General features: G+C 44.4%; 2 protein-coding genes across 9 annotated transcripts in view; both read left to right on the top strand.

Annotated features, from left to right (window-relative positions):
* Window positions 1–28: 28 nt before the first annotated feature.
* KARS1 (lysyl-tRNA synthetase 1) lies at window positions 29–16,325 on the top strand. Of its 2 annotated transcripts, XM_004437098.2 has the most exons (15): window positions 56–145; window positions 2,870–3,049; window positions 5,183–5,342; window positions 6,284–6,449; window positions 8,741–8,834; window positions 9,397–9,583; window positions 9,670–9,795; window positions 11,240–11,359; window positions 12,410–12,572; window positions 12,681–12,854; window positions 13,011–13,096; window positions 13,438–13,523; window positions 14,186–14,312; window positions 14,985–15,128; window positions 16,036–16,325. In XM_004437098.2, the coding sequence occupies exons 2-15, from the start codon at window positions 2,904–2,906 to the stop codon at window positions 16,138–16,140; spliced, it is 1,884 nt and encodes a 627-aa protein (XP_004437155.1). In that variant the 5' UTR covers window positions 56–145; window positions 2,870–2,903; the 3' UTR covers window positions 16,141–16,325. The 2 variants fall into 2 exon arrangements, with proteins under 2 accessions (XP_004437156.1, XP_004437155.1); XM_004437099.3 differs by lacking the exon at window positions 2,870–3,049 and having other exon boundaries at window positions 29–145.
* Window positions 16,326–20,420: 4,095 nt separating this feature from the next.
* ADAT1 (adenosine deaminase tRNA specific 1) overlaps window positions 20,421–24,984 on the top strand; it is a 29,522-nt gene continuing 24,958 nt past the window's right edge. For 2 of the 7 annotated variants that reach the window (XR_015549130.1, XM_087419911.1), the window contains exons 1-4: window positions 20,489–20,908; window positions 23,378–23,568; window positions 23,863–23,931; window positions 24,884–24,938. Coding sequence is in view for 6 of the 7 variants with exons in the window: in XM_087419911.1 (XP_087276037.1) it covers window positions 23,400–23,568; window positions 23,863–23,931; window positions 24,884–24,938 (293 nt within the window). In the remaining variant the exon portion in view is untranslated. Of the gene's footprint in view, window positions 20,448–20,485; window positions 20,909–23,377; window positions 23,569–23,862; window positions 23,932–24,883; window positions 24,939–24,984 lie in introns of those variants that run through there. The other 5 variants (XM_087419913.1, XM_087419916.1, XM_087419915.1 and 2 more) reach the window with 5 other exon arrangements.

Below are 24,984 nucleotides of genomic sequence, written 5' to 3' on the forward strand. Positions count from 1 at the left end.
CCCCGGAAGAGGCGGGGCTGCCGACCCTGACCTGGAAGTTGAGGGGCGGCCCTCATCCCTTTCAGGCCGGGCATTCGGGGAAGATGGCAGCGGTGCAGGCTGCTGAGGTGAAAGTGGACGGTGGCGAGCCGAAATTGAGCAAAAAGTAAGTGTCGCTGCTGGTAATTAAGACCTTTGCGACCGGAGAGTCCGGGCTAGGAATCGCCTCGAGGCTCCGGCCGAGGCAGCTGTGCCTAGGGCCTTCCTATCGGTTCTCGTGGCTACGGACACGCCGGGACGTGGCCGCTATTCCCGGAAACTACATTCCCCAGGATGCCCCGGGGCCGGCGGGGTCCCTGCTGTCGTACTCCTGGAGTAAGAGAATGCGGAGGACTGAGAGGTGACAAAAAAGAGAAACTTACTCTTTCCCTTTCCCCTGTGGGAAATGCGTTCTTTTATTACTGAGCCACGCCCCGATGAGGAGGTTGAAGAAATATTAAATACCCCCGGTGTTCGGAAAGACCTTCAAAGTTTCCTTGGCCTCACCAGAGCCATTCTGAACTTATGTATTAAAGGGAGTAGTTCTAAAACGGTATCGTGCACCTATCCATATGGGTTATTCAAAGGATCTTTGAGTATTGAGTGAATGACCAGTGTCTAGCAGTAGGGACCGCCTTATTCAGCCGAGTACACCAAGCTGCACCTATACTCCTGGATATATCTTTGTTAATCACCCCAAATCCTTGGAGTATGAAGGTAAATTTAAATAAACGAAGATTAGCCACTCTTTGACTACGTGTTATATTGTCTAAATGCTACACTTCCTCTCAACCCGGGTTCTTCACAGAACATAGTCAGTGATTGTTTTCTCAATACTCCCAAAGATGGTAAATAGATAGTGCCATTTGATAGGCATAGGAGAGATGTTACTTCATTACATGTAAGCCTGCTTTAGTGCATGAGGGCTCACTTCTCTTGCTGAACCCTGATGGAACTGCACTTAATGAGTAAGAATTGATGTTTCCTTCTGTGTCTCTGGGTTTATGCTTCAAATTTCCTAGAAAAATGAGAAAAGAAATAACCTAAAATTGTGGTTTCATAGCATCCTAATATGTGGTCCTTCTGAGAGTGTCTGATGGATCTCTATAAATATTTGGAACCTGGTCTTGGGCTTCTGCCTTTGGGAAAATTGACTGGACTTTGATCTGTTACATCAGTAATTGAATTTTAGGGTTGTATATCACAGAAGCAAGGCCTCCAGTTGAGAGCGGGATTTTAAGGTAAATTGAGGAAACTGGCCAAATCCTTTTTTTTTACTTTTCTTAGATTAATTACAGCAAGAAGTTGTTAAAGCAGCTTTTATGTATCAGGCCCTATGCTAGAACTGTACAGACTTTGTCTAATCTCAATAATAACCTTGCAAGGGAAGTGTTAATGCCAGTTTTTCAATTTAATAAGCTGAGGCTCTGGGTGATTAAATGCTGAAATGTGCATACCTAAAGTGTGGTCTATCACTGATCCAACAGTCTTGAGCAGAGATCTAAAATCAAGTCCATAACTCCACAGCCCATGCTCTTTATACTGACTGCACCATACCTCATCATCATGTTGTCTAAAAGAATCTGCCATTGATGTATATTCGTCTGGTGACCATGGGCTAAAATTTTTTTTTTTTCCTGCTGAGGAAGATTAGCCCTGAGCTAACATCCCTTGCCAATCCTCCTCTTTTGCTGAGGAAGATTGGCCCTGGGCTAATGTCCATGCCCATCTTCCTCTACTTTATATGTGGGATGCCTGCCACGGCATGGCTTGATACGTGGTGCGTAGGTCTGCGCCTGGGATCCGAACCTGCAAACCCCAGTCCACCAAAGCAGAGCACGCGAACTTAACTGCTATGCCACTGGGCCAGCCCCTAAAATAATTTTTTTATGATAAACATTTCCTTCTACAGTTATGCACTACTTAACGTTTTGGTCAATGACGAACTGCATCTATGATGGTCTTCCCATAAGAAAAGCCCAGGTGTGTAGTAGGCTATACCATCTGGGTTTGTGTAAGTACACTTTATCATGTTCACACAATGACGAAATCACCTAAGGATGCATTTCTCCCAATGTATCCCCGTCGTTAAGCGGCACATGATTGTATTTCTTAATTGTTCTTGGAACTTCCTTGGTCTGAATCTTTAGTGAGCACCTTTTTATGCCCGTTATTTTCTTCAAGTTAAAAACAGAGGGGATGCCTGCCAGGTGACTCATTTCCAAATGAAAGGCCAAGTTCATTTGAATGCAGTAAAGAATATGATCCCTGTAATTCTGTTCCCTTCCAGTATTAATGTATCAGCATAATTTGGTCTAAGACACTTCCTGAAATTTTCCTTTCCTGCTTGTTCCTGGAGCTCTAAACAAGTCTTATCTTTGACTCAGAGGTGCTTTTGTTTGGCTTGCTTTTAGCTTCATCTAGAGTTTGCAGTTGATAATGACGTTTTATATGCTTCCGTTGCCATCTTTGTGACCAGGTATTTCATCTCCAAGAGAGAAACCACGTGTCAGGGGCTTCAGAAAAACTGCCTATGTCCTATCTCCCATTTTCTAGAATGTTGTGATCATTTCTACCTGTAAACTATTGATTGACTGGCTATTATTGACTTTTGACTGGGAATATATGTACCTTTTTACCATAGCCAGGACTGAGAACATTGTCAGTTACAGTTGCAGCACAGTGAGTGTTACCGAGTTGCTGTCAGTTAGGAGGGTCTTATATAAAATGGGGCACTAAAAGGTTGTGCATCCACCCCATTCCCCCAGCGAACCCATAGAGTAGGAGTGCTAGTCGGGTGTATGTATACTGTCTTTCCCATCTGACACCACATCTCTGTGTTTCCTGTTAGGTGGTGGTAATCATTAGTTCCAGGGTGTTCTGCCATGTTGATGCAAGCTGCTGTAAGGCTTGTTAGGGGGTCCCTGCGCCAAACCTCCTGGGCACAGTGGGGGCAGAGGGAGCTGCGACTGTGTCAACTTGCTCCTTTCACAACGATTCACAAGGAGAAGCCACTTTCTAATAAAAGAAGGTTGGTACCCATTACCTTCTTTATTGCTCTGGGAGCAAAAATTCTTCCCTTACTAAGTTCCTTATTTATTAAGCCTCTGGACTTGTTGCTAAGGCAACAGAGCCCTGCCACCAAAACCAATAGTCCTTTCTCGTTTTCTCTTTAATAAATTCAAATTCTCACTCCATAGATTCTTTTTTTTTTAAAGATTTTATTTATTTATTTTTCCCCCAAAGCCCCAGTACATAGTTGTCTGTCATAGCTGCACATCCTTCTAGTTGTTGTATGTGGGACGCGGCCTCAGCATGGCTGGAGGAGTGGTGCCTCGGTGCGCACCCGGGATCCGAACCCGGGCCGCCGGCAGCGGAGCGCACGCACTTAACCGCTAAGCCACGGGGCCGGCCCACTCCATAGATTCTTGAGATGACTTTTGGATCTTAGTCTAGAACAGTGCTGAGAACAAAACCCTTGTATAAATAAAGAATTTCTAATGTGAGTTATTTTCCCTTTCTTGTCTTTCTGGAATTTGTTTGCTCCTGAGATTAATTTGGTTTCTAGTCTTACTTCTATCCCTAGGACCTTTTCGGGTTATCCTTATGATTGATTTGATTTAAAGAGCAACACCTAGTTGAATGGAAAACCGGTTTATTATGTTAATGCTTGGAAGAACCAGATAGGCTTAGATGCCTGCTGATTGATTACAGCACAATAGGCCTGGCACACTGTTCTGGAAAGGTTGTCTTCACAACTGTTATAAGATAGATTATATCCAGACAGAGACACCCACTTGGAGGCTCTGAGAGTTAGTTTTGTTACTTAAAAGATGATCATTTCGAATCTCCAGTTAGGTTTTTTTAGTTGAGTTATTCTAAACTCATTAAAAATTAAGAATGTGCCCTGAAGCCAGACAATATGCAAGCATGACTGAAGATTATTTGCCTTGGTTCGTTATTATAGGATACTCAATGAACATTGGTGGTTTGAAAGAATGATCAATTCTATTGGAGTAATGAAGGTATCCCTCTCTACCCAAATCTGTTTTGGTTTCTGGGTTCCGATAGCAAGATTTAAGATCATAAGGGATACCAAGTTATCCAAATCGCTTTAGTTTTTGAGTCTCAGGTGACAAGTATCAATAGTTTGGATAGTGAGGGATTTGACCAGAAATTTATCCAAATCTGTAAGATTTCTCTCCTGGGTGCAGAGAGTGAACGGTTAAGATAGTGAGACAGACCTAGAATAGCTCACATTTGCATGCTTATTAAATGCTAGGAACAAGGTCATCTCTTTATATACATTATCTCAATCTTCACAACATTTGGGGAGGGGAATGTCTATTATTATTTCCGTTTTACAGATGGGGAAAAGTTAAGTCACTTGCCGAAGGTCACATAAATGGTAGGTAGATGTGTCAGGATTTAGTCCCAGGTGTTCTGACTCCAAAGATGGTGTATTATCACCTATGCCCTGTTGCTTTGTACACTGTTCTACCCAGTTTGTCGTCAAAGTCAGGCTCCTATGGGCAGAGTGAGACCAATGCTGAGGGCCATTGTCAATGCATTGATCAGTGCTGAGGGAGAGGTTGTCAGTGGAATGTCTCCTTGAACTCTGGGCTGAAAAGCTACCCCAGACTAACCCACTCCTTGGGGGAGGAGTAGAGAGTTGGCAGACAGAGCTAGAGATGTTGCCTTATCACAGGTCTCCTACTCTAGGAACTTCATATCCTACAGAGGATATCAAACAACTGAGATTCAGTCCTTGGCCTCAAGGGGCTCCCTAGCCTAATTAGCTTGAGAAAAGCCTATCTTGCTGATTTTCTGGGAAACCTTTTTTCCTATTCTAAATATAAACTAATATGTGGGATTCCCTTTGTTCTGGTGTGTCTTGAGTTTGGTAGGGATCTAATGCCAAGGACCTCAGACTGGAAAGCAGAGACTGAGAAAGATCTCTCACATCTTTATTCTAAGCTTATTTTTAACTTTGTCTCTTTCACATATAGAGTTTAGTGACTAAGAGACTAGAGGTGGGGGTGTAGAACGGGGCAAGAGCATTTCCCCCAGACTGTTCATATTTTTAATAAGTGGCTATGGGGCAGAATATAGTAGAGGACTCTTCAGGCAGCTGTCACATTGAACATTTTCATCTTCCCAACAGTGAGCTAAAGAGACGCCTGAAAGCTGAGAAGAAAGTAGCAGAGAAGGAGGCCAAGCAGAAGGAACTCAGTGAGAAACAACTAAGCCAGGCCACTGCCGCTGCCACCAACCACACTGCTGACAATGGTGTGGGTGCAGAGGAGGAGAGCCTGGACCCAAATGTGAGTCCCCTGAACCACCACCCTGGCTGGGCACAGGGATGCTTCTGATGGCGCTTATGGCAAATTCCTTGGGACCAGACAGTAGGAGGGACCAGTGACTAAGAAGATAAATAGGAACTGGAACAGGCACTGGGCCCTGGGTCACTGCAAATGGATGAGAGTGGGCCCACCACTCCATCTGGTTAAAGGCATAGGCCCTGAGCGTTTTTCTAATCAACTCCCAACAGACATTTGGGAGAACCCATTACTTCCAAGAGATCTTCCTTGGAACTAGCTGGGCCTTATAGCAGCTCCAGAGAAAGTGTCCCCCTGAAGATGGGCTAGGGTTTACTTTAGACCAGAAATTGGCAAAGTGTGGTCCGCATGCCAAATCCCAACCCGCCATCCCTCCTCTTTGGTTTTGTAAATAGTATTGGAACACAGCCATGCCCATTTGTTTACATATGTCTAAGGCTGCTTTCATACTATACTAGGGTTGAGTAGTTGCATCAGAAAAAGTTTGCTGACCTCTCCTGTAGACTATTCCTTTTTTACATTCTCCAGGCCTTGGGGAAAAGTCTGATGTGTGGCCAGGGATAGGAGAGTAGGGAAGAAGATAAGTGATAAACCGTGCAGATGGGTGCACAAAAGTGGTAACCAAGGCTACCTGTACCAATTAAACTTTTATTGTTTTAGGCAGGACTCCGATTTTTCTTTTGTTTGAATCTTGCATTTTGGAATTCTGGCCTTCATTTCCAGCTATATATCTGGCCATGCTGCATATGTGAAGTGCAAATCTCACTCCATATCCAATCCTGTGATTTCAGGGGTGCGGAGGGCTCAGTTAAAGAATCTCAGCGTATGGGGTCCCCTCTGAGGCAGAATACGGTACTCTGCCAGATGGGCCACTGGTCTGACCAGGTTCAACTTCTCAAAAGCTCTTTTTTTTTTTTTTTAAACAGCAATACTACAAGATCCGCAGCCAAGCAATCCACCAATTGAAGGTCAATGGGGAAGACCCGTACCCACACAAGTTCCATGTTGACATCTCGCTCACTCACTTCATCCAAGAATATAGTCACCTGCAGCCTGGGGACCACCTGACTGACATCACCTTAAAAGTGGCAGGTAGGAAGATTTCTAGGTGGCAGTTTGCTGAGCTCCCACAGCAGGCAGGCCTCTCCAATAGTACAAAGAAGGGTCTGGGGTGATCTTGCTCTCAAGTATCTTGTGTCTAAGGCTGCTTTACTAGGGACGGTGCCAATATATCTATTCACAGAAAGTAGAGCAGCCCTGAGGCAGGAGATCACATTCCAGTGGTGATGCTGCACAGGAAGGGGCATTCTCTGAGGGGGACTCCTGGCCTGATGCTGCTGCTCATTCATAGTCTTTTATGAGGACTTTCCTTCATCAGTGGGAGCCACAGCCCCAGGCTCCTAAAAATGCCGGTCTGTGGCCTGAAGATGCTTTGCACTAGACTATTATTTCTAGAACAGTGTTATTTTGGAATTAAACATCTTGCATGGGATCTTTTCCTTACTTAAAAAAACATTTAAATCTTTCATTTCCTCCTTAAAAAATCATAATAAAACTATTAATTGTAGAAAATGTAGAACATTCAAACATTCAAAGAAGCAAAGAGAGAAAAGTTTAGTTAGCCATAATCCTACCACCCAGAGAGAACCCCTGCCAATACCAAAATGCCCCCAAAATTTCTTTTTCTTTGAAGTCCAGTGATTTTACTAAAATATGTCTTGTTAGTCATTCTGGGTCAGTATTCTCAGGTACACAGTGTGCCCTTTAAATATGTATTTTTAAGTCTTTATTTTAGGAAATTTTTGTTGAATGTGGTTTTTTGTATTCTATTTCTTGCTTTGGTTTACTTTGGGGACTCCTTTTATCCACATGTATCTTTGCTTCTTTTCAATATTTGTCACTCTTTCATCCTTTTTATCTCTTTCTTTATACTTTGATTTTTAAATTTTATCCTCCTTTCCACTTTATTTCTCTTAAGGCATTGTTGGTTGTATTTATTCACTCTTATTTTCTTCTAGTTTAGTCTTCGTTTCTTTTTGTTTGTTTGTTTGTTTTTTGTGAGGAGATCAGCCCTGAGCTAACATCTGCCAATCCTCCTCTTTTTGCTGAGGAAGACTGGCCCTGGGCTAACATCCATGCCCATCTTCCTCCACTTTATATGGGACGCCGCCACAGCATGGCTTGCCAGGCAGTCCGTCGGTGCGCGCCCGGGATCCGAACTGGCGAGCGCGCACACTTAACCGCTTGCGCCACTGGCTGGCCCCTAGTCTTCGTTTCTGAAATGATTTTTTACTTTATTTCTAATTTTTTTCATGTGTCATCTCATTTCTTAGTTTTTCTTAATGTCTTTCAGCTCATTGTGAAATAGAATTTTCTCTTTCTGAGCATGTCTTTCTTAAGTGCTTTCATTGTCTGTGGGGATGTTATTCTCCTTATTCTTTTTATTAAATAACTTGGTATGGTATTTGACCTCAGTACTTTCATGTTGCTTACTTTTATGTGAAGTTAGTTTACCTGAATGTTAAAAGTAAGCTTGGTTCAGATAGCTTTCCAACTTCACTGAGCTCCCTCTTTGGTTTTTGTGAAGTGTTCAGAATATAGCAGCTTGCTTTCTGAGATTTTCAGGCTCTCTTTCGCTTCCTCACTTTTGTTGAACCTTCTCTTTCCTTTGTCTCTGTTTTCCTGGTCTTGTTCAATTTTGTGGGGCCTTGTCCTAGAAGTGATCTCTGGCTGTAAAATTCAGAGAGTTCTTGGGGGATACACTAAAGGGCTTCATCCCCTAGACCTTCGTAAGGTAGCCCATTGTACTCACTTGTATAGCAGTGGGCAGAATCCCCTCCCAGTTTCAGCTGCTCTCCTCCACTCAGCCTGCCACATTTTCCAGTGAATACCTATGGCTATATGGGAGATTTCCAGTTCTCAGACTCATCAGACACTGTGTTGCTTCCCACAGCTTTTTCCTGTATGGAGGTCTTGGGGCTCTTGGTGGTTTTCCCACTTGCTTGTATTGGGGATTGAGAATATCTTCCCACATAATTTTGTTGTAAATTTTGCCCATGGCTTTTTGGCCTTGCCTGTCTAGTTGTGCTTTCTATTTTTAAGTGAGGATTCAGGAAAATCCAGACTATGCTGCCACCAACACTGCCATCTTCCAGGAATCCAGTAAACATCCTTAAAGCCAGATTTTCCTTCACATCTTTAACTGGTTTGAATGGGGATCATTGTCATGAAGAAAAGGCAGGGCTTAGGCCTCAGGCTGAAATCAAATTGTTATGGTTTACCTTCTGCCCAGACGTAAAAAATGCAGAGGAAGCTTTTTGGCACTGACATCACGAAATGGCTTCTGCTTCTGTCAATCAGTATTTTTGCTCCTCTTTTTCTAGGTAGGATTCATGCGAAAAGAGCTTCTGGGGGAAAGCTCATCTTCTATGATCTTCGAGGAGAGGGGGTCAAGTTGCAAGTCATGGCCAATTCCAGGTATATAGAAACATCCAGTTACAGGCCTTTTTAGTTTGGCCCAGAGCAACACAGTTGGGGACAAAGGCCCGAGTGGTCTTCTTTTCCCATTGGTATTTAAAGTTAGAAGATGTGATATGGTTGGGTAAGGCTGAAGAGAGGAAAAAAAGGCCATCTGATCACTTGGAGAATAATGACTACTCTCAGGTTGTGTGGCAGTTAAAAATAAAAGATAGGGGCTGGCCCGGTGGCACAAGCAGTTAAGCGCGTACTCTCCGCTTCAGTGGCTTGGGGTTCACAGATTCCGATCCCAGGCACACCCCACCTGTCACGCCATGCTGTGGCAGCATCCCATATAAAGTGGAGGAAGATGGGCACGGATGTTAGCTGAGGGCTGATCTTCCTCACAAAAAGATAAATAAATTAAAAAAAATAAAAGATAATACGTTTTTAACAGTTGACCTTGAATCTGAAATTCTTCTTGGGCTCACATTAATTAGGCATTAACAGTTTACTGAGGGTTAACCAGTGGTCAACGTTAATTTGGAATAGTGTATACTGATTACATTTTCCTTTCACTCAGGAATTATAAATCAGAAGAAGAATTTATTCGTATCAATAACAAACTGCGGCGGGGAGACATAATTGGAGTTCAGGGGAATCCTGGGAAAACCAAAAAGGGTGAGCTGAGCATCATTCCCTATGAGATCACACTGCTGTCTCCTTGCTTGCATATGTTACCTCATCTTCACTTTGGCCTCAAAGACAAGGTAAGCTCTGGTGGCCTCTTAGCTATGGTTTATCATACCACTGAATCAGACGTGTCAGTGATTTCTTTCTGTTGCTTTTGGTTTAGGAAACACGATATCGTCAGAGATACTTGGACTTGATCCTGAATGACTTTGTGAGGCAGAAATTTATCATCCGCTCTAAGATCATCACATATATAAGAAGTTTCTTAGATGAGTTGGGATTCCTAGAGGTGATGGAGATTTCCTTACCTAACATGATGAACCGTCTTGCTATGCTTGCCTCTTACTATTCCTTACCTCCCCTTTTCCAAGGCGTATCCTGTGTCGGTATCCTTCATACTCAGTGAAAAGTCCCCTTTTTTGCCAGTGTCTTTGTTCTGCTTTCTTTATTTAGTGCCCTGATTAGAAAGGCAGGATCTCACTTGTAAGATAATGGACAAAGTGTAGGGCCGTCCAGATGCTAATGCCACGTTCAATGTGTCATCAACTCATTTTGCTTTTTTGTGACACTAAAAAAAATTTTTTTTTAATTTTTATTCAATTTATCCAAAAAAAAAAAAATTGTTTTAGGAAAACTTTGGGGGAAAAATATTTTTAAAAAATTTTTTTAATTGTTTGAGAAAGGTGAGTGCACATTACTGTAAAACAAATTCAAAAGATAGAGAAATAGAAGCAAAACCAAAAGTCTCCTTTTATTTCTCCCAACTAACTTCCCTCTGCAAACTTGTTTGATATGTATCCTTCCATGCCATTTACTCTGCATATGTACATACATACCTGTGCATGTTGCAGATGGGGTACATGTGTAAATGTTTTGGAAGGGTTTTATTTTTTGATTTAAACATAAATGAAGTCACACTATTATGATGGACCTGTTTGGTTTTTTTCCCACTTACTATATTCTGGATCCCTTTGCACGTTTGTATATATGTATATATATATATATAAATATTCTTTTTTGATGCTACATGATTTATTTATTTCCCCTATTGATAGTTTAGGTTTTTGATTTTCTTCTCTAATGTTTCAGTGACCATCTTTGTGCTCATGTGCGAGTGTTTCTGTAGGATGGATTTCTAGAAGTAGAATAACTAAGTCAAAGGATATAAGCAGTTAAATTTTTTTTTTGGTAAGGAATATTGGCCCTGAGCTGACATCTGTTGCCAATCTTCCTCTTTTTGATGAGGAAGATTGGCCCTGAGCTAACTTCTGTGCCCATCTTCCTCCATTTTGTATGTGGGACACTGCCACAGCATGGCTTGATGAGGGGTGCATAGGTCCGTGCCCAGGATCCAAACCTGCGAACCCTGGGCTGCCAAAGCAGAGCGTGCCAACTTAACCACTATGCCACCAGGCAGGCCCAGAGAAGTTAAATTTTTAATGAAGACTGCAAGTTGAACTCAAGGCTGTTCCCATTTAGATTCCTACTTACAGCTTGTGAAAGTTTATGGTACTTTGTTAATGGTGCTTGGTATTAATAGAAATTGAGACACTATTCTAGAAAATCAACCTAACTCTACTTTTTTGTCAAGCAGCTGCACATTACTATTGCTTAACTTTTACTTGGGGATATAACAGGCTTCAACTATATCACGTGCAAAGCATGAGCTATCCCCAAGGCCTCTGGTTTGAGGACATCTGTCTGAGGACTAAAGGTTTTTCCCTGTCTTTTAGATTGAAACTCCCATGATGAACATCATCCCAGGGGGAGCTGTGGCCAAGCCTTTTATCACCTACCACAATGAGCTAGACATGAATTTATATATGAGAATTGCTCCGGAACTCTATCATAAGGTAATCAGTAAGAAAATGCCTTGTTCCTTTAGAGAATCAGAAGGTTGGAAAACCATTGTCTAGACAGGTGCAGAGAAGAGGAACAGTGAGGGTAGAACAGCCAGGACAGTATTGTAATTTGTCCACCTTGTGAGTGTTACACTTCTAGAATTTCTCTACAAGATCAGTAGAGCATCGCAGGTCAGAGGGCAAAGGAATTGGCTTTCCTAGGTGTACAGATCCTCCTAACCTACTTTGTTTCCCATAATACTTTTAAGTTTATAGTCTGGATTAGATCTGATTTTAGTCTTTTGTAGAAGAAAGAGCGTAATCTCTGTCTGGAAGTTGGAAATAAATATCTACAAATCACCAGAATAAATATCGAAGACTGTCATTCAAGATTCTTAGTTGCAGGCAACAGAACCTGTTATAACCAGTTTAAGCAAAAGAAGAATGTATTCAAATATATAAGGAAGCTGACAGTTTCCAGGAGGATCAGAGAAGCAGGCTTGGAGACCATATAACCGGGAATGATTCTGAGTTATATCACTGGGCTGTTCCCATGGAGAACCCAGTATCTTTCACTAGGGACAGTTACCACAGCTCATAACCCTGGAACTAGGCACAAGTCATTGCCATTAGGACCTCTGCAGTTACGACGTCTAAAAGCTAGATATCTCTGGCCCCCTTCACTAGAGGAATTCTGTGCAATACTTGCATCTTCTTTCAGCACCTTCCATGTTGAAGTCTCAAAGGTGTGTCTGATTGGTGGGAGTTGGGTCACATGCTTGTATCGTAACCCCAAGAGAGCCTTCTTTCCTGGGGAGGCTCACACTCACAAGATGGGGGACACCCCAGACAAAGGAAGAGTAGCCAAAGGTCCTGGGCAGCCACAATGAATGATAAGTATCCACTACAAAAGCCTAAAGAGAGGACAGTACTCACCATTTGGGTAGAGACCTGAAAGCATGACTGAGCTGTGAGAACCAAGTTACAGCTTTTATAGACAAACTTTCCAGAGCCGTTAAGGCAAGATTAGCTGCCATGACCGTGGCCACGTGTTGTTATCAGATGCTGGTGGTTGGTGGCATTGACCGGGTTTATGAAATTGGACGCCAGTTCCGGAATGAAGGAATTGATTTGACTCACAATCCTGAGTTCACCACCTGTGAGTTCTACATGGCCTATGCAGACTATCACGATCTCATGGAAATCACGGAGAAGATGGTTTCAGGTGACCCCTCCTGCTCCCTTTGTCCTTCACATATGTCTGAAGGGCTGGTGTGCTGCTTTTGGGAGGACTTCCTGTTGGTCCTCTTTAAATGACAGATTTCTTTCCCAGGAATGGTGAAGCACATTACAGGCAGTTACAAGGTCACCTACCATCCAGATGGCCCAGAGGGCCAAGCCCATGAGATTGACTTCACCCCACCCTTCCGGAGAATCAGCATGGTAGAAGAGCTTGAGAAAGCCCTGGGGGTGAAGCTGCCAGAAACTAACCTCTTCGAAACTGAAGGTAAAGTGATGCCCCTCTCCATTGTATCGCCGTCCTTCCCGTTCAGCTCTGAATTAGATTAGGTCAGGGCTAGAATTCCCCATACTGTTCTCTTTATATACTTTTTTAGGGGTTAGTGTGATATCTTCTGTCCTACCTCGTACATTTGTATTACAGAAACTCGCAAAATCCTTGATGATATCTGTGTGGCAAAAGCTGTTGAATGCCCTGCACCTCGGACCACAGCCAGGCTCCTTGATAAGGTGAAAAGCCAAGTGCTTCTAGTACATGCCCTCATCCAGTGGTCACCAGCCCCCTGCTCCCTATGAAGGTGAACTCCACTGGGGAGAAGTAACTTCCACAGCTTCGCAGGAAAGCCCTAAAGAGAGAAATAAGAGAATTCACAAGTTTTGAACTGCTGTACTAAGCTCTGTGCCAGCGTTACGTATGTTCTCTCAGTTAATCCTTACCAGCCATTGAGAATGTCAGGATAAATCCTTATAGCATTAGGTGTGGGTAGGAGCTGAGTCCTCTTCCACCACGACTGGGACAATCAAAATGCCATTCAAAAGGGATCTCTAGCTCTGCTTTGCTTCTCCTTAAGCTTGTCGGGGAGTTCCTGGAAGTGACATGCATCAATCCTACGTTCATCTGTGATCACCCGCAGATAATGAGCCCTTTGGCCAAATGGTAAGATAAAGCATGGTGTTTCAGTTACCTGTTGCTGCATAACAACCTCAGAACTTAGTGGCATAAAACAACAATTTATTAATTCTCAAGATTTTGTGGGTTCATTGGGTAGTCTTTCTGCTCTACATAGTGTTGGCTAGAGTAACTCCAGTGGCTTTTTTCAACTAAGAACTCTGCCACGGCACCTTGCTTCTCCTCCACATGACATCTCATCCTCCAGAGCCTCTTCATGTGGCCTCTCTCTGGCAGCATAGCCTGGGCTTCCTTACGTAGTGGCTAGGTTCCAAGAGGAAGCATTCCAAAAGAATAAACTGCAGTGTGCAAGCATATATCAAGCCTCTGCTGATGTCCCTTTGATTAAAGCAAGTCGTATGGGCAGCCCAGAGTCAATGTGACAGGGAGTGCAGAAGGGCATGAATAACAGGAGGTACGGTTCAGTGTAACAGTCTACCGCACAGGTTTGTGAAGATAATTAAAGCTTCCTTATCTCTCTATCCTCCTCACTATTATACCAAATGATTTGGTGCTGAGATTGCATGCAGGCTTCAGGTCACAATCAGTAACACTTTCAAGTCAACTAGAATTCAAGAACTCTTGTGTTTGTACCAGAAGTTATTAGTGAACCTGTATATTCAGCCTACCCTTTGGTCTCCTGTCCGCAGGCACCGCTCTAAAGAGGGCCTGACTGAGCGCTTTGAGCTGTTTGTCATGAAGAAGGAAATATGCAATGCCTACACCGAGCTGAATGACCCCATGCGGCAGCGGCAGCTTTTTGAAGAACAGGCCAAGGTAAGGAAGGAGTGTGTGAGCAAAGGCACGCTCACCAGTGTTCATCAATGTTCCCACTGACCAGAAGACATCAGCTTTAACCCTGGTCTGTGTTGTTGTCTACATCTCTTGGTGACTTCAACAGAAATGAAGGAAAAAGCCACAGGCTCCTCTTCCCTCCATAGTGAAGTCACACTTCAAGATGGAGAACTTGACTAGTTGGGCCTTAGAATTTTCTGCATAAGAGGAGCTTAGGCATGATTATCTGTGTTGGGAGTGTGACACTTGTCTTGAAAATATGTTCACCTAACAAGAACATAATTTTTCTTAGATGGTACATTTATTGAGGTGGCTTGGGGGTGAGAGGCACATAAAGATTAATGGAGACACAGACCCCCAGGCTGCCTGCACTAGCACTGCTATTGATGGGTAGTTTCAGGAAATGGGAGAAAGACTCTTGGGAATCATCCGAGTCTCAGAAAATCAGTCTCACTGGACTCGCAGAGCCCTGGGCAGGTGAGGTGTTTTCATTTCATAGAGAAATTTGCATGTCTTCTGAGGTGGAGTTCATCAGGCCTGACCTCCAGGTCTTTGAAAGAAATAGTAATCCCTCAGAACATTTTAATGTGCTCATTCAGACACTGAGAGACAGTGCAGCCTGGAACAATGTCGCTGTTTGGTTCTCTCTTTTAGGCCAAGGCCGCTGGTGATGATGAGGCCATGTTCATAGATGACAACTTCTGCACCGCTCTGGAGTATGGGCTGCCCCCCACCGCTGGCTGGGGCATGGGCATCGACCGCGTCACCATGTTTCTCACGGACTCCAACAACATCAAGGTACACAGCGACCTGCCACAGCGCACGCTGCCCTGGAGGAGCTCCATTCTGTTGGAGACAGGGCATGGTGGGCCTGGAGAATAAAGAAAGAGCTTTGGGCTGGAAGGAGAAGCAGGCAGAGGAGTTACTTGCAACTCCGGAGGAGGAAGATCAGAGCATCTTGACCTTATGGCTTTAGGGATTTTTCTACCTGAGGCAGAAGGAATACTAATTGTTTGCATTTCTTAAGGACCTAAGAAACATGCTAGGCCCTCTCCATACATTATCTCGTTAAATTTCTTATTTTTTTTTTTTTTTTTTTTTTTTTTTTTTTTAGTGAGGGAGATCAGCCCTGAGCTAACATCCTTGCTAATCCTCCTCTTTTTTTGGCTGAGGAAGACCAGCTCTGAGCTAACATCTATTGCCAATCCTCCTCCTTTTTTTCTTCCCCAAAGCCCCGGTAGATAGTTGTACGTCATAGTTGCACATCCTTCTAGTTGCTGTATGTGGGATGCGGCCTCAGCATGGCCGGAGAAACAGTGTGTCGGTGCACGCCCGGGATCCGAACCCAGGCCACCAGTAGCAGAGTGCGCGCACTTAACCGATAAGCCACCAGGCCGGCCCAATCTCTTTTAATTTAAGTCAGGCCTATGAGGTATAGACACTGTTGTTATCTCATTTTTATAGATGAGGAAATCATATTTGAAGACAACCTCTGTGTTTGTTTATTCTTTTGACATCGTTCCCTAAGCAGTGCTGTGCATTTGTCCTTTTCCATCCTCTCTCATTGAGAAGGACTGAGTTAAAATAAGAGAACACAGATGTCTGGATTTTGGTGGTAACAGTAACCACAGGCAAAAGGAATGGGTGGATAGCTGTGAAAAAATCGAGTGCTGCTTAGCCTCACAATGCGCTTTCTCTCCTGTAGGAAGTACTTCTGTTTCCTGCCATGAAACCTGAAGACAAGAAGGAGAAGGAGAATGTAGCAACCACTGATACATTGGAAAGCACAACAGCTGGCACTTCTGTCTAGAAAACAATCATTGCAAGTCATGTAACTCAGGCATCTGCATTTCTGCAAAAGATCAAGGACTGCAAGGGAATTCTTGTGTGTTGCTGTCCATGTGACTATCACAGTGTAGGTCAGCCACCAGAAGAGAGAAGGGGAATTAAGTATTCCTTTTTACTCCTTGTTACCAAATAAACCATTTGTCTCTATTCTTTGTCTCCTCATTCTTTTTACCTTTGGAATGTCAACCTTTTCTCAGACAGCTAGCTTAAAGAATGTTTAGGATTATACCACTTTATTCTTCCAACAAATTTATATTAACGTCTGCTCTGTGCCAGGCACTGTTCTAAGATATTAAAGACACAGCAGTGAACAAAAGCCAAGTTCCTGCTCTCATAGAACTTATATTCTTTCTTTAGGGGCGGGGATGGGGGGTAACTAGACAAATAAGAAACCAGTAAATACATAATATTTTTGATAATGGTACATACTAAGAAAAATAAAGCAGGGTGAGGGGACAGAGGTGCTATTTTAGAAAGCGGTAGATGGCGGGACAGTGCTATGAGGGAAGACCTCTTCTACGTGACATTGAAGTAGAGATCTGAGGGAAAAGGGTGATCCAGGCTAGAGGACTGCATTTTTGAGGAACAGCAAAGGGTCTAGTATGGCTGGAAAGGACTAAGTAAAGGTTGGTGAGGGGTCAGGTCATGCATGCCCCTGTAAGCCATGCAGAGGAGTGTGTATTTTATTATTAGGGTTTTGGGAAGCCATTGGAGAGTTTTTAAAAGATTGTTCTAGTTAGCATGTGGAGGGCAAGAGTGAAAGGGAGTTCAGTTACACTGTTGCAGTGGGCTGGGGAGAGATGACGGCTTAGACTTGGGTGGTTTAAGTGATGGAAATGGTGACAAGTCCTTGGACTTTGCCTGTGTTCCTGGGGTCACTCAACAGAATTCTGCTGATGGAATGTGGGTTGTGAGAAAAAGGAGTCAGATGATTTCAAGGTTTTGGGCCTGAACAACTGAAAAGTAGAGTTGTCATTTACCAAGATGGAAAAAACAGGAAGTGCAGGTTTGAGAGGGAAGGTCGAGTGTTTGGTTTTGAACATACTAAATTGGACATGCCTGTTAGCCATCAGGTGGGAATAGTAAGTGGGATGTTGAATGGTGAGTCTGGAGTTTTCTCATTATTTTCGGGTTAAGTCAACTGGGCTAAGAATGTAAGAAGGCTACGGCTGAGGGCCTGCTATTACAACGGAGCCCCTGATCCCTGACACAGGGAGGCAGTCCTTTGTCATACAACAAAGGACTTGTCTTTTGTACTTCAGCAAAACCTCTGCAAGCATCCCAGCTTTCTGCTTTCACAGAGCAGGTTTCTACTTCTGCGGCTGGTAAAACGATCCAAGCATGCAAAATTAGCTATCTGGGAACTACTTCAGGGAGGGTTGAGCATCTCCACCCCTTGCCAGTGTTTAAGCATAGGCTCCCGGAGCACTTGGCAGTAGTGGTAGATAACCAGGTGGTTTTTCAAAGGAAACACTTCCATTATGGCACATCCTTCAGCAAGGTGATGTTACTAAAATGAAAATAATTATCTCACCAAGGGAGAGGGAATAAGGTCAAGATAAGGGACTGAACTTCAGGCAACACTGTACTGTCAGTGTGGACCACTGGAAAAGGCAACAAGGATTAATGAGGTCACAAGTGACCTCTAAAGAGCTATTTAGTAGAAGGCTAGGGGCAGAAGCCAGCTGTCTGGCCTCAAGGAGGCTGGAGATAGAGATGAACTAAAGCAGCAGTAGACAACTTGTTTGTGGAGTTTAGCAGGAAAAATGACAGGATGAAAGCTAGAAGGAAAAGAAGAATTATAAAGTCCTCATTGCCTCAAACAGTTCAAGGCTCACAATTTGCTAACTGCTGTACTAGGGCAAACAGAAAGGCATGGTCCCAAGCTTCATCAAGCTTCTAGACTTGTAAGGAAAATAGATATTTAATAAATTAGCAAAAAACACTATAAAATGACAGCTCTGGTAAATACTTTGAAGGAGAGGTCCACAGGGCTATTGAGAAACTATAACAGACCTAGTTAAGGAAAGTTTCCCTGAGGACATTAGATCTGAGATCTGAAGGAAGATGGAGCACCAACTAGTCAAAGAAAGGGAGGAAGAGGGGCCGGCTCCGTGGCTTAGCGGTTAAGTGCGCGCGCTCTGATGCTGGCGGCCCGGGTTCGGATCCCGGGCGCGCCCCGAGGCACCACTTCTCCGTCCAGCGCGAGACCGAGTCCCACGTACAGCAACTAGAAGGATGTGAACCTATGACATACAACTATCTACCGGGGCTTTGGGGGGAAAAAAATGAATAAATAAAATCTTTAAAAAAAAAAAAAAAAGAAAGGGAGGAAGAGCTTCCCATAGTGTGGCAATAAGCACAAAGACCCTGAGGTAGGAAAGAGCACAGAGAAGGCTAGTGACACTAGAGTACAGAAACCCAAGGAAATATGACACCAGATGAGGCAGGAGGGGGCTGGTGACGCAGGGCTGTGAGCTTTATCATGGGGTTTTGTCTGTATTCTCAGGGCTCTACTATGGGATTTTGTCTGTATTTTAAGAGTGCTGGGAAGCCACCAAGTATTTAAGCAGGGGCATGACATCACATTTGTCTTTTGGAAACATAAGTCTGGCTACTCCGTGAAAAAGAATTTGAGTTGGGTAAGAAAAGGTGAAAGTCCAGAGGTTGGCATAGCAATCCAAGGAGATGATAGTGGCTTGGACTAGGGCCACGGAAGTGGAGGAGAAGTGGATGGATTCAAGAGAGAAGAAGATCAACAGGACTTGGTAATAGGTTATATTGTGGGGGTTAAGGGAAGGGAAATGACAAGGAGAGTGACTCATTTTTCAGTTTATGCAACTAGACCGATGGTGGTACCAATCCCTGAGATAACCCTGGAAGATGATTCCCCCACCCGGATCAGTGCTGCTTTAAAGACAGAACAGGGAGTCTGCTGCAGATTAAAGATGTTAAAGAGCAATGAGGAGCAGGGTTCTTAGGCTTGGAGGAGGCCTATGTCCCTTTTCCTCTGAACTAGAGAGAAGGATGGGGTCAAGTAAGTTGCACTTCTGTCTCCTCCAACTTTTGAGGAGTAACAAGAAGTGAATTCTCTCATCTTTAGGAATTGAGGTATACAATTGCTGGATAGTACAGGCTCCTGAACTATCCAGACTGCTATACTACCTATTCCCGGCAATCTGCAGGTTTTAGACCCACGCTGTCCGATACAGTAGCCACTAGCCGCATGTAGCTATTGAGCATTTTAAATGTGGCTACTGTGAGTTGAGATGTACTGTAAGTGTAAAATACACACCAGATTTCTTAAACTTAGTATGAAAAAAAAGAACGTAAAATAGCTCAATATTTTTTTAAAATATTGCTTACATGTTGAAATGATAATACTTTGTATATACTGGGTTAAATAAAATATATGATTAAAATTAATTTCACCTATTTTTTTTTTTTTTAAGATTTTATTTATTCAGTTTTTTCCCCCCAAAGCCCCAGTAGATAGTTGTATGTCATAGGTTCACATCTTTCTAGTTGCTGTACGTGGGACTCGGCCTCACGTTGGACGGAGAAGTGGTGCCTCGGGGCGCTCCCGGGATCCGAACCCGGGCCGCCAGCATCAGAGCGCGCGCACTTAACCGCTAAGCCACGGAGCCGGCCCTCACCTATTTTTTTTTGACTTTTTAAAATATCGCTGCTAGAAAATTTTAAATTACATATCTGGCTTAAATTATATCTCTATTGCACAGCACTGTTTTATTTTTTTTAATTTTTTTATTTATTTATTTTTCCTCCCAAAGCTCCAGTAGATAGTTGTATGTCATAGCTGCACATCCTTCTAATTGCTGTATGTGGGACACGGCCTCAGCATGGCCGGAGAAGCAGTGCATCCGTGCGCCCCCAGGACCGAACCAGGGCCGCCAGCAGCGGAGCGCGTGCACTTAACCTCTAAGCCACAGGCCAGCCCTGCACAGCGCTGTTTTAGAGAGAAGTCCAGACTAGTGTTCCAAGACACGACATCATTCTACTTGAACCATATCTTACCGGGGAGTTAGCTTCCATCGACCCATTTCACCGGTACCTGCGCACAGCGCGGGAGGCTGCAGGACTCTAAACCCCAGCTTCACAACCCCTGGCGTCGCCCCCAGAAAGACTACAAGGGCCAGGGTGCACTGCGCGCCTCTGGGGGCGGTGCCTGGAGGAGCAGCCATTTGTGACGTCACGTCCGCTTTGCAGCGCGCGTTCTGCTTGCTGTCTCCGTGGGCGCGCGTTGTGGAGGTGGGAGGGGAGCGTGCGTGAGGCGGTGGGGTCGCGGGGCCGAGGGCGCGAAAATGAGGGGCCGTGGGCTCTTGGGTGAGATGCCCTCCGTCTGACTTTCTCGAGCCCAGTTCGTATAGGAAGAGGTTGTGAGAACTGCGCCTCCCCCACGCGTGTGCCGTGAGAAAGTGCCGTTCCTTCCATGGAAGTGCCAATATGCTCCGCGTGAACAGCTCTCCCTGCGGGCGCGCGTGGGGCGTGTGGCCTGACAGCAGCAGCCCGCGTGACCCAAGGAGGCTGGCGCGCACGTGGTCTCCGCTTCTCGGACCTAGAGGGTCTCCTGTACCTGGCCGAGTGGACCCCACCCCGGGCCTAGAGACTGCCGAGAGGGGGCTCTGCCCTGCTGCCGAGGGTATGAGGAGGGGGCGTGAGCGAAGTAGGCTTCCCTTCCGACAACGCTAAAGCCTTTTCTCCCCTGGCAGGTGACCTGCCTTAACTTTTCTTTGGAAAGGAAGTGGGTTGTTAAGCTTTTGCAACTATTATAACATTTGCGATCTTGTGGGCAAAGAAATGCCTAACTGAGCTGTTATTTCATATTAAGTTACTGGAGATCTAGGAGAGAGTGGGTTTGAATTTTAGTGGACCCAGTATAGCAGAACATTTCATTTCAACTACTGTGCACACTCATCCAGACTCAGCTTCATGAATGAGATGATGATATAGTTCTTTATCTTAGGGAGGCAACGTTTCTTATGACGAGTTCTTTCTTCCTTAGCTATTGTAGTTTGTGATGCTTGCCTCTGGTTTAATTTCAGGTTGGTGCTAGAGTATCTGCCTTTGTAAGATATACTGCCTTGTGATGCCCCCCGCCCCCCACAGAAATGAGATAGAGATCCCTTCCAAACGGAGGACTCACGGATCTCCTGTGCTTTTATTTTGCTCCAAGAGATAACAAGACTTAATGCTGGTTCTGTCTTTAAAGTCGCAATTTATATTAGTTCCTGCCGGATTCTTTGTTTAAATCACTATGGTCAGATTTACCATGACCATTTATTGCAATAACAGGCCTGCACATTGGAACTGTTAGAAGATAGACTGAGGCATATTAAGATTTTTTTAAGTTGTTTTTTTTTTTTGTGAGGGAGATCAGCCCTGAGCTAACATCCATGCTAATCCTCCTCTTTTTGCTGAGAAAGACCGGCTTTGAGCTAACATCTATTGCCAATCCTCCTCCTTTTTTTCTTCCCCAAAGCCCCAGTAGATAGTTGTATGTGATAGTTGCACATCCTTCTAGTTGCTGTATGTGGGACGTGGCCTCAGCATGGCTGGAGAAGTGGTGTGTTGGTGCCCGCCCAGGATCCGAACCCGGGCCGCCAGTATCGGAGCGTGCGCACTTAACTACTAAGCCACCAGGCTGGCCCAAGATTTTTTTTAAGTTTATTTCAGCAAAAATCAGTTCCACTCGGGCAGCACCAAACCAGAAGTGGTTAGGAGCACTCTGCAGATAGAAGCCAGGAGAAAGACAGAGAAAGTGCAGAAGCAAGAAAGGAAATTACTTGATTGGCTATAGCTTAAAGGTTGGTTGTCTGGCTGTGACTGGTTGTACTTAACACTTTGATTTTGTAACCCTGGGGCATTTACAGGTTTTGATCTTGGATTGCTTACATAGGCAGCCAGGGCTTTAGAGCCACATCAATCTACTGATCTTCTTGTTTCATTTAAGACAGTGCGGGGTGGGGGGGGGGCCGCTTCTTGTAGAAATACTAGTTTTCAGAAGCTACATGCACTGGGGCGCAGTAAAGCCTTTTTTTTTTTTAAACACTTAGCTATATCCATCGCCATATGATCTCCTTTTCTACTAAGAAGCTTTTTATACATTTGAGTCCAAATGAGAGCATTGAGCGAGCATCGGTAGAGTCAAGAGTGGGAGAGTTTCTAGCAAAGTATCCTAGCCCTGTTTCAGGTCTGATCTGCTGAATGGTTTTTAATTCATGGCTTTCCGTGCCCATTACAGTCTCCCTGCCCCCGAAGGAGCTCAAGGCAAATCAATCAGGAAAAATCAAATGTTCTTTTTTGTAGTATTAATCACAGTTGACATTAATTATGCTGAACATTGTAGCAATTGTTTTTTAATAAATATTATTTAATCCTCACAATAACCCCATGGATTAAATACTACTGTTATCCCTATTTTAACAGATGAAGACACAGACAGAGATATTAAGTAATCTACCCAATATCACATAGTTAATTTATAGCAAAGCCAGGATTAGAACCCAGAAAGGGTAACTCCAAAACCCACACTCTTCAGCACAACTCCTATGAGGAGAACACATGACTGGTGAGAAACCTCTGGGCTCTGTCACTTCTCTCCTCTGCATCATAAAACATAATAGGAGAAATTAAAGAGTTACCTTCCTGATGGGGGCATCAGTGGAGATTTACTGGAGGGAGATAAAGAACCAGTCTGGTGTGAGGGAAAGAGAAAAGTAAAACACCTGAAAAAGAGGATGGAAAAAAACATCTGCCTAGAAAAATAAACCTTGTGTGGTGAGAGTCTGCCAAGGCGAGCTGAGGTCTGCAGCCCTTTAGGTGCTATTTCCAAATGAGAAGTTGAGTAAGGAGGATACTTCCCTCTCATGTGCTTTCGTTTTGAGTGGTAGGTTCAGATTCATTAGAAACATGTCAGATAGCCAACATTAAAACAACTACCTTGAAGAAATAGGGTGTCTTCTGAGGTTGGTGGGATTTGGGACTTCTTTGATCTTTCCTTAAAGATGAAAAGGGGGTGAGGAAGTAGTAGGAGAACATGACCCCCAGAGTTCCAGATCGAGAAGCCTCAGTATGAACATGGTTGGAAACATCTGAAAGCCTGGTGAAGCGGTGGTGTGAGGTAGCATCTTGCATTGGTTCTCCTTTCTGTACTTCTCATGGTTGTGGTTTTTGATCAGGGCCTCAGCACCAGCTCAGACCATGTGGACCGCGGATGAGATTGCGCGGCTGTGTTATGAGCACTATGGGGTCAGGCTGCCCAAGCAGGGGAAGCCTGAGCCCAACCGCGAGTGGACATTACTAGCAGCTGTGGTGAAGATACAACCTGCAGCTGACCAGGCCTGCGACTCTCCTGACAAACCAGCACAAGGTGAGACCTTTTCTCCTTGGAAGAAAAGGTCTTCTTGTCAGATATGGTAGAATTATACACGGCTATGCAGGGACAGTCGTTGCCAGGTGTAAACTGCGATGTTGGGCATGTTCCCCTGCTCTCCGCCAGGTGGCGCAGTACTTCTGGTGCCGGGACATGGCCAGGCTGGAGCTGCAGTTCTCAGTTGGGTCAGCCTATGGGAATGCTCTGGAGGAATGTGCAGACTTAAACCTGAGGATTAGGGACCATTCGGATTCTGAGAGCTCGCTTAATGATTTGTTCTTTTCCCCTCAGTGACAAAGGAAGTTGTCTCAATGGGAACAGGAACAAAATGCATAGGCCAGTCCAAAATGAGGAAGAGCGGTAAGCCTGGGTGGCATCCAAACATTGCCTGTCTAGGGAGCTTTGGAAACTGGTGTCCACGTTGCCCTTTCCTCTCCTTCTCAGGGCAAAGGGGCCATATTGCTGAGGTGGCTGACCTTTCAGATGCAACTGGCTGTTGCTCCAGTTGGAAGGACAGAACTTACTTAAAGAATGGAAATAAGTGTGGAAACAAAGGCCACCAGGAGCATGCTTTCTGAGTGGATTGAAAGTTGGCCAGTATTTTCATGCTCAACCAAAAGTTCCCTGGGGTTAGCTATTCCACAGCATATCTGAAGCCCCAGAAAGCAATCTTGAATTAAATGGAGATTTTGGCACCAAAAAGAATATGGAAATTCCTTAGAGGTCTGGCATCTTCAGCTTCTGCTTCCAGTTGGCAGAGTCCTCCTGGAGTTTGCTTCCTTCTCCTCTCTTGCCTCCTGTATATGAGGGAGCTAATCCAGGACCACTATGGATTGAATTCAATGGAATTGTATCACCACGAGCACAAGTATGATACCAGGGTTCAAAAGATCTGGACCCCTGTCCTCCAGATAAAGATTCCCCTATAGATCAGTAGTTCTCAGCTAGGGGAGATTTTTGCCCCTCAGGGGACATTTGGCAATGTCTGGAGACATTTTTAGTTGTCACAGCTTGGGGGAGTATGCTACTGGCCTCTAATGAGAAGAGGCCAGGAATGCTGCTAAACATCCTATAATGCACAGGACAGAGCCCCACCGCAAAGAATTTTCCAATCCAAAATGTCAGTAGTGCTGAGTTGAGGAAACCCTGCTGTAAATGCTTTTCCGCTAATGATTGTGATGCTTTCTGGCAAAGCCCTCCAGGAGCTACATGGCCACCCTGGGTACTGCGGGAAACTGCTGTGTTCTGCTTCGAGGAACCAGGGCCTCTCCAGGTTCCATATGTCTTCACTAGTGTCCTGTCTTTGCCACAGGAGACATCCTCAATGATAGCCATGCTGAGGTCATAGCCAGAAGGAGTTTCCAAAGGTAAAACCACATCCCCAGAGAGTCTGATTTAGCCTGGGGTGGGGGC

The sequence above is a fragment of the Ceratotherium simum genome, chromosome 30 (genome assembly GCF_057802395.1).
Source record: "Ceratotherium simum simum isolate JZ-2026a chromosome 30, ASM5780239v1, whole genome shotgun sequence".
In the NCBI taxonomy this organism is placed as follows: Eukaryota; Metazoa; Chordata; class Mammalia; order Perissodactyla; family Rhinocerotidae; genus Ceratotherium; species Ceratotherium simum.